Source organism: Chiroxiphia lanceolata, chromosome 2, assembly GCF_009829145.1.
Source record: "Chiroxiphia lanceolata isolate bChiLan1 chromosome 2, bChiLan1.pri, whole genome shotgun sequence".
In the NCBI taxonomy this organism is placed as follows: Eukaryota; Metazoa; Chordata; class Aves; order Passeriformes; family Pipridae; genus Chiroxiphia; species Chiroxiphia lanceolata.
The window spans coordinates 21,339,649-21,355,820 of NC_045638.1; the positions used below are offsets into that span (position 1 = coordinate 21,339,649).

General features: G+C 37.4%; 1 protein-coding gene across 2 annotated transcripts in view; it reads left to right on the forward strand.

Moving 5' to 3' along the window:
* ANOS1 (anosmin 1) overlaps positions 1–8,923 on the forward strand; it is a 134,286-nt gene extending 125,363 nt beyond the window's left edge. For both annotated transcript variants that reach the window (XM_032680358.1, XM_032680359.1), the window contains 3 exons: positions 1,126–1,346; positions 3,514–3,655; positions 4,514–8,923. In XM_032680358.1, coding sequence (XP_032536249.1) covers positions 1,126–1,346; positions 3,514–3,655; positions 4,514–4,572 — 422 coding nt within the window. In that variant the 3' untranslated portion in view covers positions 4,573–8,923. The remainder of the gene's footprint in view (positions 1–1,125; positions 1,347–3,513; positions 3,656–4,513) is intronic.
* Positions 8,924–16,172: the final 7,249 nt, after the last annotated feature.

A 16,172-nucleotide genomic window follows, 5' to 3' on the forward strand; every position in this document is an offset into this window, starting at 1 on the left:
GAAATGAAAGATCGAGAACAAATAGAAATATAACTAATGCTTATGTGAAAAATCACTTGAAATACAGAGCAGTATTGATTTGGGCTAGTATATTACTGGTTTGTCAATTTAGTGTAATTTTATTGGATATTTTAATAAATATTTGATGACATGTGTTATGACACAGTTTTTATTTTTGTAAGGAATAACAGTTTCCAAGTTATATGTATTGTAATGATGGATGATAATTGTAAACATAATTATGCTGGCATGACCTATCATTTCAATATTTTGGTGCTGATATAAACTGCTTTTTCAGTTTGTTTTTGTTAAGGTTAATTCTGCTCTCAAATAACAAATACAGGCATTCATACCTTTTATGACATTATCACAATGTACAGCTAGAGGGTTATGGAAATTGCAGAATTATGGAGATATTGGTTGGAGAGGACTTCTGGGGTCAGCTAGCCCTAGGTCAGGTCAGCTATGGCTATGCACTGCCAAGACTGGATACCTTTCTCTTTGGTTAGAGGGTAGCTCAGTTATGTTGAGCCCCTACTTTTCCCAAGGGTACCCCCATGCTCCATGAGTCACTCAGAGTCCTGCTGGCCACCACTGCCATTTCCTTACCACCCCTCCTGACAGTTTCCAGCAGTACAACCTTTCTGGGCAACTATAACTCAGGTATATCTTTCCCATATTCAGAGTGCTGCTATTAACTTGTACTACAGTTTTAGAGCATGAATTTTACTCTTTGGCTGAATTATGGAATTCTGTGCTATCCTGTGGGTTTTCTTGTGGTCCCAAAACTCAGTTGGAGGTATTCTGAAATATGAGGAACGGGAGGATGGCTGCCTGTGAATGAGGCACTTAGATCTTTACATGCCATAGGCTTTCCTTGCTGTACCTGCAGCTGATAGCATTTGATATGACGTTTGAATTTGGCCCAAAATGCCAGTGGAGTTTATCAAAAATAGGCTTTGGTTAACACTGAAAATGTGATGCCAGAAAGCTGGCTGGATCCTGTCAGTATTAGAAACACCAAAAAGAGATCTCTGGCTGACCTTGATTTGTGAAATTAAGTGAATGTTATTGAAGATTATCTCTCAAAGTTTAGCTTATCTTTTTTGCTTTCCAAATTTGTAGTGCCAGTTCTACCCAAAGTGTTGGCCAAACCCGAGAATCTATCTGCATCTTTCATTGTTCAGGAAGGTAACATCACTGGTCATTTTTCCTGGAAGATATCTAAGGCAGACCTTCACCAGCCCATGACAGGGTTTCAAGTCACTTGGGCAGAAGTGACCACAGAAAGCCGGCAGAACAGTTTACCCAACAGCATCATTTCGCAGTCACAGATACTGCCAGCAGTAAGTTGTTTGTTACCTTTTGCTAGTGGCTTTATAAGTGTGTGTGTGTGTGTGTGTGTGTGTGTATGTGGCTCATTTTTAGTGTTTAGTGGTGATGCAGATGTCAAACACTCTGACTCTACAAGCAAGTTGGAGCAGGTACAAAGTATAGCTACTCTTCTTGATGACAAGTCAAACATTTTGGTGTGCACAATTTTCAAATTGGCAATTGTTGTCTGACAAGTGCCTGAAAGGAGGAAGAGATCATCTGTGTAGCAATAGACAGTTTTTATTTTCTTTTCATGATCAAGCTGTTCAACTTGGTCAGTTTTACTAATTATTTGGTGTCCCTGTTGATGAATTTAAAAGACTTTTCTCTTCCTTTGAGTCACTCATTACTCTAAGAAAAATAAAAACCACTTCCCCTTCCGCCAATATGCACTATTATCTGATGGACAAATAATTTTAAGGAGAAGTAGATTTCACTGTTTTTTGACAGTGTGAGCATTAACAATTTTAGTTCTTCCCCCTATTTTCTTCAAGATTGCCTTTGCTATTTAAGGTCCTCCTCTGGCAGAGGCAGGTGAAGAGACCTTCATTCAAACTCTACTGCCAGCTCTACCAGAGTAAACAGACCATGAGATGTTAATTTTCACTTTGGTTTTCATCTTTGTTTTTGAGGAGCAGGTGTATGTTTTATTTAGAATTTCTATTCCTTTTCGTAGGCCTTTGATTCAGATCCGAAATATATATGAAGTTTTATTTAAAACATTCCTTTTCATTGTGCTGGGTTTCAGTTTTTTATCTGTTTTCCTCTAGTTTCACTACTGGAGAGTCTGGGGATTCCTTTAATTATCTATCACTATGTCTATCTGTCTATTTATGGCACACGGTTAACTTGCAGAAAACTGTTTTGAGTTGAAACAGTATTTTCTACCTCTCAGAAAGCACCAAAATGTAGGGTATTTTATGGTGACGGACATTCATTCTGACTGAAAATGTAGCATTTACACAACCAGGGCTGAAATGCACAGGTCTTGACTGCTGGAGGAGCACCTGAATGAGCAGAGTGTGTGTATGAGTGCAATGTATGTACTCTATTCTCTTTTTCTTACCCTTTCATTATTTATACGAGGTGGAACAACTTCAACAAGGTCTATTAATGGCAGTCCCCTCTCAGAATACATGCTAATTTGCCAGTAAAACTACACATTTCCCCCCACTTTTTCTCTCTGTCCTTTCCCCTTTACTTTCTGCTGTGGCAGTAACAGCAAATTATCGGTTAGTCCCATGGCTCACTTTGGTTTCCCCACGTGGCACAGGTACAGTGCCAACTAGCATAACTTGTCCTGCAAATTCCTGGCCAGCCCAGCCTGGCAGGTCACAGGAGCACACTGTGCCCGCACTGTCTGGCTTCACTGCTCCAACTGTCCCCTTCCTGGGACTGGTCCTTTTCAGCTTGGAATAAGATGAGTGATTTCTAACAGCTCACTACAGGTGATGTTTTGATTTATGGTTTGGATTTTGATTTAGATGAATAGCTTCTGATCCTGTAATACCTGTCAGTCTTTAGCCATCTGAGACATTCTGTGAAATTATTCTGAAATTTTGCACAGGTCTAAGTGACCATGAAAGGTATGGAGTAGTGAAAAGTGAGTCCATCATGCCAGAAATGGCCTTAAAAAGACAAATTCTTGCGGTGTAATTGGGACAAATCTGAAATCAGTGTGATCACTCTTTTTTTCACTAGCCACAGAAGGGGCTCCAGACCAGCCACTAATTAAATTACCAATTAGTAGAATTCATATGCAGATCCAAAATAAAAACAAGTTTATGTAATGAACATGTTTGTTACAAAGAATGTTTAGAAGTTACATTCTTATTCATCTTTTTAGTGGTGAGCACACCGTCCACTTTCCGCAACAATCTCTGTAACAATTTGGACCTTCTAGACATGAAACTATAATATTATGGTGAAAGAGTCTGTTCAAAGGGAATGGCAAGCAAAAAATTCAAACCCTCTCAACAACGTGATGCATATGTTAAATCCTTTTAACGGAATTCTAAGAAAGTGATTTGTGGGTGCTGAGAGTGATAGAACCTGTTTAAACCACTGATGTGTGCGAGTAGAGCAATCATGTTTTATTTTTAGATGCTCTGAGAATCAAAGCGATTTATTTAATTTTAGGATCATTATGTACTCACTGTGCCCAATCTGAGGCCATCGATGCTGTACCGCTTGGAAGTTCAAGTGCTGACGACTGGTGGGGAAGGGCCAGCTACGATTAAATCATTCCGAACACCTGACCTTCCTCCGTTTTCACCCCACAGTAAGTACTACACTGTTCTGACATGTGGTGACGTTGCAAAAACTTCAATCCTCCACATGTAAACAGATTTTCAAGTCTTAGAGTCTTTACTGAGTCCAGTAGCATTCCATAAACTTAAGATGTGGGGAAGATACTGGCTTTTTTTTTGCCCCACAACTATCCATCAGCAATGATTGAAGCAAATGCAGTCTTTCTGTCACTCAGTTTCTGTGGTCTGACCATTTGCCATTCATTCAACCACAGCTGGTTCACAGAATCACAGGGCAGGCGTTTGAATGGGTCGTTGCGGTCGCGGGGGTGTGTGATCAGCTCGAGGTTATCTGGTGTCACCAAAACTGCCAAACAGGCCTGGGGTGTTTTTGGTCTGATAAATGCACATGTCCCTGGGGGTCAGAGCTCGCCTTTGGCTTATGCTTGTAGCACTTGGGATTCAACGTTGGTCTGTCCTCCAGGTGCTACCTAGGCCTGGCATTCCTTAGCTTTCAAGATTAGATTTTTCTAGGTTTGCTCAGTACAGCATGGCTAGAGCCTGATCATATTTCTAAAGCAGTGCAAATCTCTTAATGCCCATTTCCAGCACTTTATATGTTTCTGAAAAGTGCAGCTCAGTGTTGAGAAGCCAAGTAAAAAATGTAATTAATTAGTTCAAGACTCATCTGCTTGAATCTTTCTGTCCTTTCACAGCCCCACTAAAGTTCTCTGGACTGAACATGCACACAGTTGTCAGCACAGGTATTTCACTTACAAGCTGAAGGACTGCAAACTGAAGGTCTCACAAAACCTTTTAAGTACGGATAAATGTTGGCATTACATATGCAGGGCTTGATATGTGCATATTTTCCTGTTCTTTTTGTTTAGGACCTCATCTGAAGCAACATCATGCACATCACTACAAGCCACCCCCTGAGAAATATTAGGCTGTTTCAGATACAAATAACTGAGCAGAAAAAACTGAGCTCCCAAATGAGGTCTGGGAAAAGGCATATCTGTAATAGCAATGAACCCAGTTTTCCAATGGAAGTGACCATCCTGTACGACTGTATCTACTTCTCTGTAGTTTATTCATGAAAAATTATATTTGCACCATGACCAGGATGAATCATACAGCAAGCATCACTTCATTACCACCACGGTTCAACAAACTGAAGATTGCATCCATCTCAACACCTGTGAGAAAATTAGAAGTGTGTTCATTATAATGTTTTCATATAATATGTTTAAAGTAGGTTGAAACAGTGCAGTGTATACAGCTTTTTCTCTTAGTGAATTCAATGTTAATATTTGCAAGGTAGTCCTGTGATGTATACATAATTTTGAAAGAGGCCAGCTTCTCATCAGTGGTTTTAAATGATCTATTTTACTTAAAGCCCTGCCTGTCACCAGTTTAAACCCTATTGTATTTTGCTATTAAATAAGATCTTCACATATCTGAAATAAGGACATGAGTAAAATAAATACCAGTAGCAGTAACCCCAAAGTATCCAGTATTTAATAATTGCAGTGTCACCATGGAGGAGGAGGATGATATGTTTGTATATCCATCTGGTCTAAAGTGGTAATGTTCTATCACATAGATCTTCTATTAGTATAGTTAATAGCTGAAGGATATACAGGGTAGATATACCATTGTATAGAAACAAATGGCGATTAATATAATTGTTTAAAGTTGGTGGCAATGAATGCAAGTAATTGATAGGTCCTGGAAGAATGACTTTTAAAATCCAGTTTACATTTTTTTGATATATAATATTTCAGGATATAATATTATCTTGAAAAAACCCACAAGTTTTCTAGTTAAAAATCTGAATAGTTAACATTAACATTTTAGAAACTGAAATTCTGAGGCACATTTATTATTCAAGTAGCTGTAGAGCTACTTTTTGGCTTTGAATTTTGATGCACATATTTCTTTTCCCTGTGGAACTTTAGAACAGAAGGATGGATGTATTTACTCTATTTTGCTGTTCTGCTTACAGAAAGAATTATGTGACAATATTCTGGCATATGGAAAACATTGGCTTATAGTTTATTTGAATGCATTTTTCAAATTTAGACAGAAGGGTGCCCTTTTTAACCATAAGGGAATTCATATTGCCTTATTGTGCAATATAAACTGTCTAGAGTAATTTGTCACACAGAGAAACATATCTCAATAGTAAACAGAAACTGCTTGGATTTATTATTGAGAGGGTGGAAAGTATCTACCAATAAACATCCATACAAATACCTGTAATCAGCGTTTAACGTTCAGGATGTTCAAAGTGGTCCTGCATTCTTTGGCACCGTTTCCACTGCTCCCTGAATCATCACATACCTCTGACACTTGAGTCCAACTTGACTAAGTGGCCACCTTTTCTACCAGCAAATTCTATGGACTCACCTGTGCTTCATATTTATCTGAGATATTCAGTGAGAGGAGCTCAGACATTAGTGGTAAATAGATTTTCCTTCTCTCCATAACAAACTGCTTTGTGGAAGAAAATAAATACATACCTGAAACTGAGGATCAGAGCTATGTTTGTTATAGTAGAATATTCACAAAATACTCAGTTTGTCTATACTGAAGTTTATAGCTTTTTGTTTCATGTGGATTAGTACCAGAAGGAAACAGTATTAATTTCTGATCACTTGCTCATCTCAGTTTTTCTACATTTCTACCTTTGGTTTTAAAGGGCTCTTTTCCATTCTCTTTCTATTTTGCTGCTTCTCTTTTTTGATATTCACTTAGTGACCAAGAACTTTGCCATAAATTTTTTATAACTACATGGTTTGGGCCTTTAGCAGTAGTTTAAAAATGTTAAAGGCTATGGTGCTTTTTAATTCCTTCTTCTGTTATTGTGTCATCTCCCAAAATACATTAGCAAATAAACAGAGGAACACTTCTTCAAAAAAATCTGTAGAATAAAGGTTTATTTTCAGTTTTGGCAAAAGACCAGAGTCTGAGGGATTTTTGTCAGGATGGAAATGTTTCATATGTATAAGTCTTTATAAAGAAAATAAAATTTGAATTGGACTGGTGGGCAACACTGCTTCCACATTTGGATTGCACAGGGCGTAGATGAGTCTAGAAGTGATCTTCCTGGTATTTGCTGGATCAGCAGAATCAGGGAAAGTAATTACCTCAGGCTTCTCTGAAGAATTCTGTCCAAACCTTTCAATCACAGTCTGTTCTAGTTGTGCTGGATCAAATCTGCAGTGACTTGATTAATGTTAATGAAATTACATTTCATTCGTACTGACATGGTAAAGCATGGAACAGGAATGTTGGTCTTAATTACAATGATGCCAAATCTGGATTGGATATAAACAGGAATTTAGGAGCCCTGAGTCATCACACCCTTAGACTCAGTTGCTGAGAGAAAGCTTCATCCCTCCAAAATGAATCAAAATGGTTACTGTTTGCTGATGCCAGTCTCTCTGAAGCATTCATCTTTTCAAAGTAACAATGTACTTTTGAAGAATATCAAGAGGTTTTCCCTTTTGAAGTAGATTAATCAAAAAAAAAAGTTGATAAAGTAAAAATATACTGAACAAGTGTATTATATAGAGCCCACTAAGATGTAAAATATTTTTTCCTTCTACAAATGATCTTACCAATTCACCTTTCAAATCACCCTCCAAATAAAACCCAAGAAGTACTAAGTCAACAAAGCTCATGAATGGATGTTAAATTCCCAACTGTGATTTCTTGATTATTTTTTTAATTTAGCAGTACAGATTTGAAGTTTTTAGTGCCTAATTCTAGAGTCTTGTTTGCTGAATCAGACAGGATATCGTCCTAATTTACTAAACCACATTAGGCATTTAATTCAGCAATAGAATTGCAGTTTGCTACTTGATTCACTAGTTAAAGATTAATTTTCTCTAATGATGTTGTGTGATACAGAGCTAATATTGGGATTATATTAGAGATATTGGGATGTTTTTAGATACTCTGCACCTTTACACTAATGTATTATTTGTTATGTACGATTCTGATGGATTTGTCAGTTGACTTCAGATGCATTTTGTTTATTTCTTAAAGAAGAATTATAAGATTATGCTATTTTTGCTAACTGCTTTGTGAAGTGGATTTTTCTGTTTGTTTGTTTGTTTATTGGTGATTTTTGTTTAAGAAGGAAAATGGCTTGTTCTTGTTTTATCTTTTTTGACCATTTTTGAGTTGTTTATAGAGCCGGAGAGAATAAGACAGAACTTGTGCTGTTGTCATCCATGCATATCATCTTGAATATTCATTAGGAATATAGCACATAGGTGAAAATAAGAAGTCTGATTTCTGGAATGCTGAACATCTTCGATTTAATGGTTTCAGCAAGAGCTAAGGACATGGTGTGGCAATGATAACATTAATATTAATATTTGACGTGGTCACACACAAAGTCAAAGAAATGCTCATTGCTAATGTGAATGGGAACTTTACCCTTGGGATTAGCAGAACTGTATAGAAACCTTAATACTGAGTCAATTTATTCCACAGTAGTTTCATTTCCATGCTCCCAACTGGAGTCAGGGAGAGTTTCAAATGAGCAGGTCCTGATTTAGGAAGGTATGCAGAAGACAAAACTTCCATGTGCACAAAAGACCCCAGTGGAATGGAAGTAAACCAGTGCAGCTAAGAATGAGCTTTAGTGATGCTTCAAATCAAGCATGGATGTCAAAGTTTGCTTGAATACTCTCTTAAATCTGGGCCTTGTAGAACAACATGAGGGAACCAGACAGTTCTAAATTCTGTGTACAACACCATAAAAATTTTTATTTTTCTTTGTGTATATGTAAATGTCATTGTGATATTGAGTTATTTATTAATTCATTTTCTTATACCATGTGCCAAGTATGTTCCTACCCTTTTGATCAGTACCTGTGAACATCAATACTAAAAATAATGTTATGCAAACTTGTGCATTTTAACCAGGAATATAATGCTAATAAGCTGTTGCATGTAGTTTTAAATAATAAAGAAAACCCTTTATTTAAAAAATGTAAATGAATACCTGCAGATGTTGATGATTATATATGGGTTTGCATGCCAAAACTCATTGTTCAGTTGTGGGCATGAAATGTAACGACTGTATTACCTCTACTGAATATATTAGTAAGGTACAATTTACAAAGTAATCAACAGAGCTCTATATGTAAAATTTTTCCTTTTTACTTAATTATATTGTAGTAGCGGTAGCAGAACTACTTCTCTGTTACCCAAATTGGCTGTAGAAATTATGTTTCTATAACAGTCATTTAAAGTCAATATTTATTTATGTCTGTAATACACAAAAGATCGGTCTTATGTGTTTGTCCTGTTATTTAGAGAAAAAAATACACTTCTTGTAAAAAAAATTTGTAAAAAAATGTAAATAGAGTCTGATTTCTTTTACTCACTATTTTCATGTTTAGAATTTGTACATACTGTTTAGGTAATAAACTATCCTACATCTTAATATTGCTACATTATCTCCTCCATACAGAATTTGGAGGGTTTTTTTTCCTTGAAGACATAGAGCCATCTAAGAAAAATTGTTGTCGTGCCAAGTACCTTTGCTTCATCTAAATTTCATTGTGTATGAAGTCATACCATTTTATCCACTTTACTGCAGCATTTTATTTTCTTTAGATAGTAATCAAAATAATCTGAAAATAACTTTAGATATCATTGGAATTATTTACATTGAAAACCAATACTGGAAGTAAAAAGTAAGACATAAGAGCTTCTCTTTTCCCTGTTTTAATTCGATAGTTCACACTGAAGATTTGTTAATCCTTTTGTTATGCTGACTTAAATTAATTAAGTTGTTGGATCTATGTCAGTGACCTGATTCCACAAATCAAGATTTTCATGATTGAAACTCATGGTGAAAGCTATGTGTGCACCAGATTTGGAGTATTTTCTATTTTAAAGTGCAGTATCCCATGATTTAAATTCTGTATTTTTAGTAAATATAAATATCCATCTTAGTACAAACACTTAACTGTTTCAAATTGTCAGATATCTTTTGTTTGGGGATGCGTCTTTGGGTTACCTGGCTTACCTAATAAACATTTAGATTTTGTTAACTTGATCATAAACTCCAAAATTTCCTGGTACTTCTTTCTCATTAGAATAACTGCTTACATTTTGGGGTTTGGTTTTCCTTTTACATAAATGGATAATATTTATAAAAACTCATATAGAAAAATTTCTCTATAAGTTGGACTGTTTCAATGATATTTGCCATTATGGTTCAGTAAACCCAAGCAAGAATGATATATCACATGAACGGGTGAATAGGTAAGTTGTCATAATAGTTGGTTGAAGTGTTCAATACACTTAATTCAAAATAGCCATTCATTTTTTCTTTCCATAACTTCAGATAAATATTTTATTCAACATTGGATTAAAAGACACAATGACTGGATGATGAAAACCACATGAAATAAAGCAAATTTGGTGTATATTGAACGGTATTGATTATTCTGTGTTTGGGTTATGCGGTTTGTGCTTCTGTACAACTTGGCTTTTTTGCATCTAAAACCAGAATACACTCCAAAGATTCCACTTCATAAAAAAAAATAATCCAGTGAAAGCTTTTTGCAGTACAAAAAACCAAAACACAAAAGAAAACAAAACAAAACCTGCAAAACACCCACCCTCTATATTTCTGCTTTTTTGTTACAGGTATTGTGTTGTCATTGTTTGAATCTCTGCCAGCCTCCTTGAGGAAGGCCTTGGGGCCAAAGCACTGGCTGTTAGCCTATTGGTGGCAATTCAGCACCTGTGAGGATAAAGAAATGACCAGGTAGAACAATGAGAATGTCAGCTTTGAAATAGAGCCAATGTGCAAGAAACAAACGGTTGTGTCCCCTTTGGATTGTGCCAAATATCCTTCCTGCTACTCAAGGTGCTGGCAAGAGCATAGATTAATATTTAATATATGCCTTGCTCTAAGCATTTGCTGAGAGTGCTGTGTGGCACAGAAACTAAAGAATTTATGAATGCTTTCTGTGCCCACTTCCTCACCTGTGATGGTGATTTATTCATGTTACTTAATAATAAACTGCATTCAGAAGGTCTTTTTCTTCTCAGTGGAAGATCAACGTTGGAAATGGTGGACTGTCGTTTTTCAGGTGAGCTAGGCAAATATGCTACACACAAATTTTTCTTTATATTTGTGTGCAGATATATTTGTACAGCAAATAGAGTTTGCTTGTCTGTTTCACAAGCTGTCCAGGAATATGTGGTGCAATAGGTTCAAAATTGCCAAAGCTTAAAAGTAACTCTAAGTTTGCTGATTAGTAATGATTAGTTAACATATTTTTCATAATTTTATAATTTTATTTAGAAAATATTGCCTGATTTAAATGATTCGGACTGAAGAGCTGTTAGTAGATGTTGATGGGCTGGAATTTCCATGCTGTCATTTCTATGTAAGTCAAAGGTAGAGGAGGAAGACTGGGGACAAAAGAGTATAGGTGGTACAAAAAGAAGCTGATCATCTGGTTTATTCATTTCTTTGCTGACATCAGTTTCTAGTATTAGTTCCAGTATTAGTAGCTATCTGCAAACATTCAAATTAATATTTTCAGTTTCTGAGATGTGCTGCAATACTTGCTTGAAATACAAATATTTCAGACTTTCAGTGAACATACCTGAGTTACAGTTAGACTGTAACTCATAAAACAGGAATTTACAAGAAAAAAAACCTGATGAGTGCTAATTGTTCTCTCAGAGCAATTAGGGACAACTGTTCTTGGTGTTTATTGAATCATATCTGTAGACAAAGCAGATCCACATGCATTTTTTCATGTTTTGAGGGAAATACCTCTAATTTGCTAAAGGTGCTTCATGAATGACTGAGTTATCCTAACACTGTAATGATGCACTACTGAATGGAGCCTTGTCGTGGTTTGAGAGCCCCAAAATCTAATTCCCAAGTCCAAGCCCCCCCTCCCACAACTCAGAGCAGTGTGAGATGGGTTTTCCAGACACTACACGAGACTCAATATGGGGGGAAAGGGAAATATATTACAATGACTATACAGATAAATATTACAATACATCACATACATAATCTTAACTATCTCTCCTATGATAAATCAGTATTTACAATGGATCAATCTCTTCTCCCTTCAATAAAAGTCCAGAAGGGAAAAGGAAAGATCCTTTCCACTCTCAGAGCAGTAGTCTCTCTAGGGCAATAGTCTCCCTTCCTCTCTGCAGCAGCTGTAGCTGGATCGCTTTTCATTACACATGGCGGGGGGTCTCCAAGCCCCTCTCGGCCCTTCGACTCCAGGCGAGGGTCTTTCTCTTCCGTGGGCTGTGTTCACCGAGACAAAGGTCACTTCACCATGTCATATCACGAAGTGCAGGAGTCTTCGTGACGGTCCCTATCTTCAGGGGAGTCAAGCTCCCTTGCAGAGCTCCCATGCTCTGTCTCAAAACTGCTAGCAGCAGCGGGGTGGGGGGGGCGAAGCCCTCCTCCACATTCCATTTGACCATCCCAGTCCAGCTCCAGGACACCTGAGCTTCTCAGCTCTCTCTCTGCAGTGCATGCTGCATTTTAGGACTTCCATCAAGTGGGAGTCCACCACCCCTCCTCTCTAGGAGGGGTCTCCAAGGAGTTTGGGGAGTTTATTTCAGTTCTTACCGAAACTCTCGCTCTCTCTCTGTAGAGCTTAGTCCTGCTCTGTCTCCATCAGACATTTCCCTGTGTCTCTCTTCCTTGGCTGCAATGTCAGCTTTGCTGCTTCTTCAGTTCTTATCTCTTGGCTTTCAGCCATAGCCTCTATTCACTGCTGTTTCTGTCACTGCTTCTGCTGCTGCTTACAGTGGAGAAAAATCCCCCAGCTCTTAGCTACAGATACTTAGCCCAGTCTAACACTGTTCCAAGTCCCTGTAGCCCCCCAGCCGGGGGCTGGGGGGGGGGGGGGGGCAGCCCCCAGTGGGGCTCTGGGCCCCTTCTCCTTGTGGCCTCAGAACATGACCACCTCTCCAACAACTACTACCACATCACCTTCTTTTCCAGTCTGCTTGTGATATGTTTATATTTTGCAGGAGCACTGATTGGGTCAACCTCAAGAGGGACACCACCCCTCTTGGGGATTACCGCTTTTTATAACTCCAGGGGGAAAACGTTTTTCCCCCACCACAACACTGTATTTTCTTCATTTATCTGAAGATTTATATAAAGATTGTGTTAATTTCCCTCATCTTCTTTCCTGAACTTGAAGGGTTTTTTGTTTTGCATTACAGTGGATCTCTGTTCATCACTTGTGTTGTAAGGAACTTGTCTCAGTTGCTATTCTTAGTCATCCATGGCACACTGAAAGCAAAACTGAATGAATTGGGATTCACGTGATATTGTACCATATTAATATTCAATTAATTGTTCAATATTAAATTGACAGTGGCAATGGCCCATGTGTGTTGCCTCTTTTGCATGCCAGGGGTTGTTGGTTTGAGGAACCGCAGCTACCCAAATCAATCCTCCTTGATCTGGTGGCATATTACTCTTAGCAGGTGTGGCAGGATGCTCTGCCTTAGAATGGAGTAAAACAACTTGAACAATGCCCTGTTTGCAAAGATACCAATGGTAAATGAAGAAGGGGGCTCATGCTGCTTTTTGTGTTGAATAATGCTGAAACCAGCCTGACTCATCAATCCCAAAGTTAAACGTCCTGATAATGAGATGAAGATGTGGTAGACCTGGTAACATACCCAGAGAAAGTTTCAATCTGTGAAATATGTTATTAGTGCGTCATAGGAGTCAAAAAATGCCTCTGTAATGTTTGGAAGCCTTTAGCTGCAGCATTTCAGTGAGTCTGGACGTCTTGGAATACTGCAGTTATTTATTAACATTGTATTACTCTTGACACATTTTAATGCTGTCAAGAAACATATATGGCTTAGCTAAGTGTTGACTAGCATCAGCTCTGTAAGGTCACACTACACAATCAGTTTAGTAATGACTGCTGCTTTGGTGTTTGCCATGTTCTTTAGCCAGATAAGCAAAAAGAATGGCAAAAATGCATAAGAAAAGGCATGAAATAAGATCTCTTGTTTCATGATTTTAGACCATTATTACCAGATTTAAAGCAAGCTTCTTCCAATTTCATTTAATCTCCTCCTCAGTGACTGTGATGTAGTTAGGCATTTCAGTGTTTGGAATCCTCACAGTGCTGAGTTTGTTGGATGCACACACCCTCCTTGTGTCATTGAGATAGACTTTGTGCTAACCAAGGCAATTTATGTGTCCCCAGGGCTACTGAGCACTAGCTGTAACCACTCCATCTGGTTCCTGGGATCATCTCTTGTAAAGTCTCTTTACAAATCACATTCACCTCTGCCCTTAAATCCAGTTTAAATTTAATAGTAGCACTGCTGGATTTGAGATCAACAAACCAAACCTGCTCATCATTGCGGACTTTGAAAGCAGATCCTAGGTTGCATGAAGCACTTACCCTTTATTAGGCAATTTCACTAATTCTTTCATTTTGACGGACAATCCTGAGTTTTCCTTTACACATCTTGGATACGCTAGTGTTGCCTGAGCCTTTCTCCTCTCTGCTGTATTTTGCCTTGTCCCTAAGAGCCATAATTCTGCCATGGGAAACCCAGCCTTCTAAAAAGCATTTTTGTGGGTTCCTTGTTTCTCTAGAGAGCTTTTTCTTGACTGCTATGCCTCTACTTTTTCGTAGGGTGACTTGAATTTTGCCTGAATTGGACAGTGATGCTTACTCCATTACTCGTTTAAGAGGAAATACAATTAGTAGCTGCAGGATGTTTTTTAAAATTCCAATTACTGAACAATCTGTTATGTGTGCCTCAGTTGCAAAATTTTCAGCTTCTCACTTATAAGTCAACTTTACAACTTCTCCTAATCACTGACTATTTTGTGGCAAAAGACATCTCTTTGGGCATAATATACATTTTAGGTTGCTTAGTTTTTTTAACATCACCACAATGATCTAGCAATATTATTCTTAGAGGGATGATCTAGCAATATTATTGCATTCCTCATTACATACAGATGTTTTTTGCTTCACAGGTTTGCATGAAGCTCCATTTTTCTAGTATTTAGTGTCTTCTTCTTTTCTCTCAGGTGATTCAATAAATGAGGTATAAGAGATCTTTTAAAAGGTTAGATTGAAGCTGATTGTCTTTCTTATTTAGTCTTTTTCAAAGTGAGTCTATGTCTCCCTAAAAGATCTAAAAATTATAGAAAACATAAGCAATTATAGTGATGTGTGATTATTTTTTTCTGTATTGAGTCACTATTTGCATGATAGAATGTTTATACTTTTAACTTAATCCCACAGATGTTTCCTAAATTTTTCTTAACCCACCTGCTTTCTTGTTCTAGGATTAAAAAAAATAAAGGAAAAATCCTCACAGCAGCTAACCAGTATGTCACTAAAAGATTGATTTGATATTATATTAGGTTTCCCTTAAAATGTTTCTGAAGGATGAGTGTCTGAGGCACTGCACTACACCTGTGTAAGTTCATTTCACTGTGAACTTGGACTTTTTACAGAAGTATGTTTTAGGAAGTATTTCAAGAATTCAACCAGAGATTTAGCTGAAGTGGAAGTTTATAACTAAATACTTTTATCTTCTCTTTAACCTCTTACCCCTAAGGATGGATGAGTTTGCGTTCTTTGGTTCTACTATACTTTTAATTGTTGTTGGCAAAATAATTCCTGAAATTAACAAACTCATATATGCTTGACAAATCTTTGAGTTTTCTAAAGAGAAAGTATATGTGTTTTCATTTTTTGTTTCATTTTAATTTATATTCTGGTTTCTTGCCAGACAGTATTTATTTTTTGGAGTTTCTTTTTTTCTGTGATTAGAAAAGTTATAATTTTAGAAGAGTGACAGTAACAGAGGGGGAGAGATTGGAAAAGATTAATGTGAAATTCTCATGAAGTTAAGAATTTAAAGGATTAGGTTCAATGAAAAACAATAAGTAACACCATTTCTGTGACAAGATTATAAGATTTGTCCACGACAGTGGTGATGAGTGTGACAATGGGACCCATCTGTTGAGAAACCTTGACATTCTGGGAGGCATGCTGCCTCTGAGGAACCCAAATCCTTGGTGTTACTGAAATATTGCTAAGGCTTCTCCAACCCTCTGAACGCTATCTCATGCTTATGTTCCCTGTGAGTGTTAATAACACTACTGGGAATGAGTTTACAAAGATTAAAAGCTACTGTAAGGATCTGAGAATGGGGAGGTGAAGGGGTCAGGAGCTCAGGTGGCATTTTTGTCAGCTCCACTGATCAAAGGTCAAGGCTTAAGGACAGATGTGACATGGAGATAAATATGTGAGTGAGCAGATGGTGCTGCCAGCAGAACACCAGCTGCCTTAACCATGGAATAAGGTTCCATAAACTCTATGGTGCAAGGAAGAACTGCACCTCTCTGACACCAATTTACTAATTTGCTGAGACAGTTTCACAAAACCCACCAGATCAATATGAACTTTTCTGCCCTTAAAAGAAAGTCTAAATATTGCCAAAAAAGATAAATATTTACCATAA